The sequence below is a fragment of the Olea europaea genome, unplaced genomic scaffold (genome assembly GCF_002742605.1).
Source record: "Olea europaea var. sylvestris unplaced genomic scaffold, O_europaea_v1 scaffold1933, whole genome shotgun sequence".
Taxonomy (NCBI): domain Eukaryota; kingdom Viridiplantae; phylum Streptophyta; class Magnoliopsida; order Lamiales; family Oleaceae; genus Olea; species Olea europaea.
In genome coordinates this window covers 92,441-96,373 of record NW_019237161.1, presented here as the reverse complement: position 1 = coordinate 96,373, position 3,933 = coordinate 92,441, and the positions used below count along the sequence as shown (strand labels likewise).

General features: G+C 34.3%; 1 protein-coding gene across 1 annotated transcript; it reads left to right on the top strand.

Moving 5' to 3' along the window:
• The first annotated feature begins 545 nt into the window (after positions 1-545).
• On the top strand, positions 546-2,162 carry LOC111379141 (AT-hook motif nuclear-localized protein 20-like). The gene has a single exon (XM_023002476.1). It carries the CDS (start codon positions 1,036-1,038, stop codon positions 1,891-1,893), a length of 858 nt encoding a protein of 285 aa, XP_022858244.1. The 5' UTR covers positions 546-1,035; the 3' UTR covers positions 1,894-2,162.
• The last annotated feature ends 1,771 nt before the right edge of the window (positions 2,163-3,933 follow it).

The following is a 3,933-nucleotide window of genomic DNA, read 5'->3' as shown; positions in this document are numbered from 1 at the left end:
TATATATATATATATATATATATATATATATATGATTTGAAGACGTGATAATTTGGGAGAGTACTTAAAAAATTAATTTTAACAAAAAATAGTACTTGTTTGTTTGATTTGTGGTTCAAATTATTTATTAACTTTGACTTTAACATTTTATCAGTTTTTAAAGCTTTTTATGAGCTGATTAATATAAGGTGAGAAATTAACATATATGCGTTTAGAGGTCTTCTCTCCGTTTAATTTGTCGGGACACGAGATAGCAACATTCTCCCTACCTACCCACTCGCACGTTACCCCACCAACCTCAACCCTAATTCTAGTGAACAGTGGTTCAAAATATAGAACAAGCCCTGCTCCTTGTCTCGATTTGGGGACAGGGTCAGGGACATCTGGCGCCCAATAGGGGGCACCACTGTTTTCAACCCTGTCCTCAAGTCGGGACAGGGGGCTTTATTCAATATAGAGAGATAATGAGTGTATTATAATATAAAGAAAACCCTCGGCTGCCCAAATCACTACATGAGCATATAAAAAACATAGTAAAAGATGGCACATATGTTATCATTGCATAGTGTTCGTGTTTTAGGTACCAAACATTTTATTCTGTATACCAATACTTTTTCAATTCTCTGCTTTTTTTTCTTTACCCTATTTCTTCATTCTTGATTCTGTTTCCAAGGGTTTTTTTCTTTTCTACTGTGTTTTAAATCCACTTAGATTTCTTGGTGGCTTGTTTTACCGATAAACATCTCATTGCATCTTCTTCTTCCTAATCAGCTCTCCCTCTCTCCCTCAATTAGATGGTATCATCTTAATTTGATTTTTGTCTCTCAAAGAAGTTTACAGATCTAGGAAGAAATTAAGGATCATCTTTCTTGAAAAGGCGTAGGAAATTTTGTGTGTGTGATTTTTGTTCTTCCTTCAACAAGAAAAAGGTTAGGGTTTGAATTTTGTTTGCATACACAAATTCAATCAACAGAGTTTAAAGAAAGCAAAGATCAATCATCAGCTTTAGATCCTTCATTTCTTTCAGCTGAACCAATGAAATCTGCAAGTATGGCTAATAGTAATCGGTGGTGGACCGGTGGCTTGCCAGTCGTTGAACCGGCTATGATGAACAAACACGAAAGTCAATTTCCGATCAATGAAAACAGTGGTGGAAGCAATGAATCTGATGATAAAGATGCTGTAGATGAGCCTAAAGAGGGTGCTGTTGAGGTTGGCACACGTAGACAGCGAGGCCGACCGCCGGGATCCAAGAACAAGCCAAAACCACCAATTTTCGTAACCAAGGACAGCCCTAACGCCTTGCGTAGCCACGTCATGGAGGTGGCTGGTGGCGCAGATGTGGCTGAGAGCATAGCCCAATTCGCCAGGAGGCGTCAAAGAGGGGTATGTGTATTGAGTGGTGGTGGATCAGTGACTAGTGTCACTATAAGACAGCCTGCTGCACCTGGCTCCGCTGTGGCACTACATGGAAGGTTTGAAATTCTGTCATTAACCGGAGCTTTCCTCCCAGGCCCCGCTCCTCCCGGCGCGACCGGCCTGACGGTGTACCTAGCCGGTGGTCCTGGGCAGGTGGTGGGAGGAAGTGTAGTAGGACCCCTAGTTGCAGCAGGGCCAGTAATGGTTGTCGCTGCCACTTTTTCTAATGCAACGTATGAAAGATTGCCACTTGAAGATGAAGAAGATGGAGGCGTCTCCACCCCGCCGGCTCCCGTGGCCAGAGAAACAGAAAATTCTCCGCCAGGAATCGGAACAAGCGGCGGACCACAACAACATGGGATTCCTGATCCTTCAGTACTTCCAATTTACAATTTTACGTCGAATTTACTAGCAAATGGTGGACAGTTGAATCATGAAGCATATGCTTGGGCACACCCTCGACCTCCTTATTGACAGGAACAGAAAATAAGTAGGTAATTGCAATAATAATAAATTATGTGTTTGTGTGTTGTGTTACATGGAAATTTAGGTACAAATTAGGGATTTTGGGATGTTGATTCGGCTTTATGATTACAGACCTAAAATCTTTATCTCATACTGAATGTCTTCTAAAAAAAGTGTTGGGATGTTTTAGCTATATAGAGCATTGTTCTCTACATATGTAAAGTATTGAAACTTAATTTTCCAACTTGTTTGGAATAAAAATATGTTTTCTGCAATAATTTCCTGGTTAATCAAGTATGTTTGCAATAAAAATATGGTTTCTATATTTGCTTTTCTCTGTTTAATCCTATATATTTAGAATTTAAAATATCAGTTTTATATATGAATCTCACGTTTAATAAATATAATTATGTTATGTAATTTGCTTACTAATATTTATTAGGTAGAGCAGCTTTAGCTCTATATTCTTAATGTAACGTGCAATGTAAATCATAAGATTTTTAATAAACACTTCGGACTAGATTTTTGGGATTTAATTAATCTTCTTGGATAGGGCCAACATCCAAACAGGGTGCCAAACTGGCGCCCCCCTATTGGAGATAAGCGACCCCTCCAATAGGGCACGGACAGGGCCTACATGACCTTGTCTGTCCAGTACTGCTATTTTGAATTATAGAGAATATTTTTAATTACTTCCTCATTTCCAACAATAGTTTAAAGGAATTTATAAAAAATATTTATTTCAAAACATGATGTATTTATAATTCTTTTTCTTCTTTAATATATGTTGTGCTTCGTGGGACAATTTAGTTGATACATTTATGCACTGGATACATTCACTTAAAATGGGGCAACTTTTTAGCATTTGGGCATTCTCTCTTTCCTTTCATTAATTCAAATGAAATAGTTGATGGTGGTGCAGGATGCATAGATGTTTGGATAGGTTTAATTATTTTTTATTTAACGAAAAAGAAAGAAACACGTTCGATACTCTCTTGTATTTTATAAAACATAATAAATAGTTCATTAAAAATAAAAAGGTATGTAATGCAGACTTAAAGCGAGATCTCCAACTATCGAATACAAAGCCAAGAAAATTGGAGCATTTCTATTTTTAAAAATGATAATGGAATTGGAAAGTTTACTAACAATGCATGGAACATTTGAAATATTTTATTAGGTCTTGATAATGTAAAATAATATATAGTGAGGCCGTGTATGAAAGAAGTTAATTAAGAATGGCTCCAATTAATCATTTTATAAGATAGAAAATTAACAAATCATCAATTCGTTGGGAGTTTACTATAGCCTCCTACTAGTTTATGAAGAAAATAAATAATTGAAGATTTAAAATTGTCGACTTGTTTTATATTAGCCCCAAAAAAAATTTAAATTAACCCTTATTTGAGCCCCATTTTTTCAAAATTTATTTTTTGAAATTTATTTTCAACCATACATTCTCCAATAAATAATTTTACATGTAAATCAAAAAAATTTCTTATTTTTAAATCATATATTCTCCAGAAAAATCACTATTTCAAAATAATTTTTACTTCAAAATGAGGCGCTCAACAAAGTTGACTTCTCCAATACGTTAGGAGCATATACTGTATACATAAATGAACAATAATAAAAGCCCATGTCATGTATCCTATTGATGAAGTTACGTTTGAACAATAGTAACATATTTATAAGATTTCAAAACAATCATAATGATTAATTTAAAATTTAGAAAATGTTAAAAACATTGACTCCTTAACCAATTATCACCTATACAATTAATAACCACGACAGGCGACGTATTTTGATGCTCGAACAGTTAGTAGATGCGGATCTTGTCAAGATTCCTTCTGAAAAATTGATTTTATTTTATCTTATTATTATTATTATTATTATTATTATTATTATTATTATTATTATTATTATTATTATTATTATTATTATTATTTTGTGATCATTGTGAATTTATTTAAAATTAGAAAGCAAACTTTCAACACAAATTAATATCTTTTATATGTTAACTAAGTTTATCAGTGGGAGGGTTTAAAG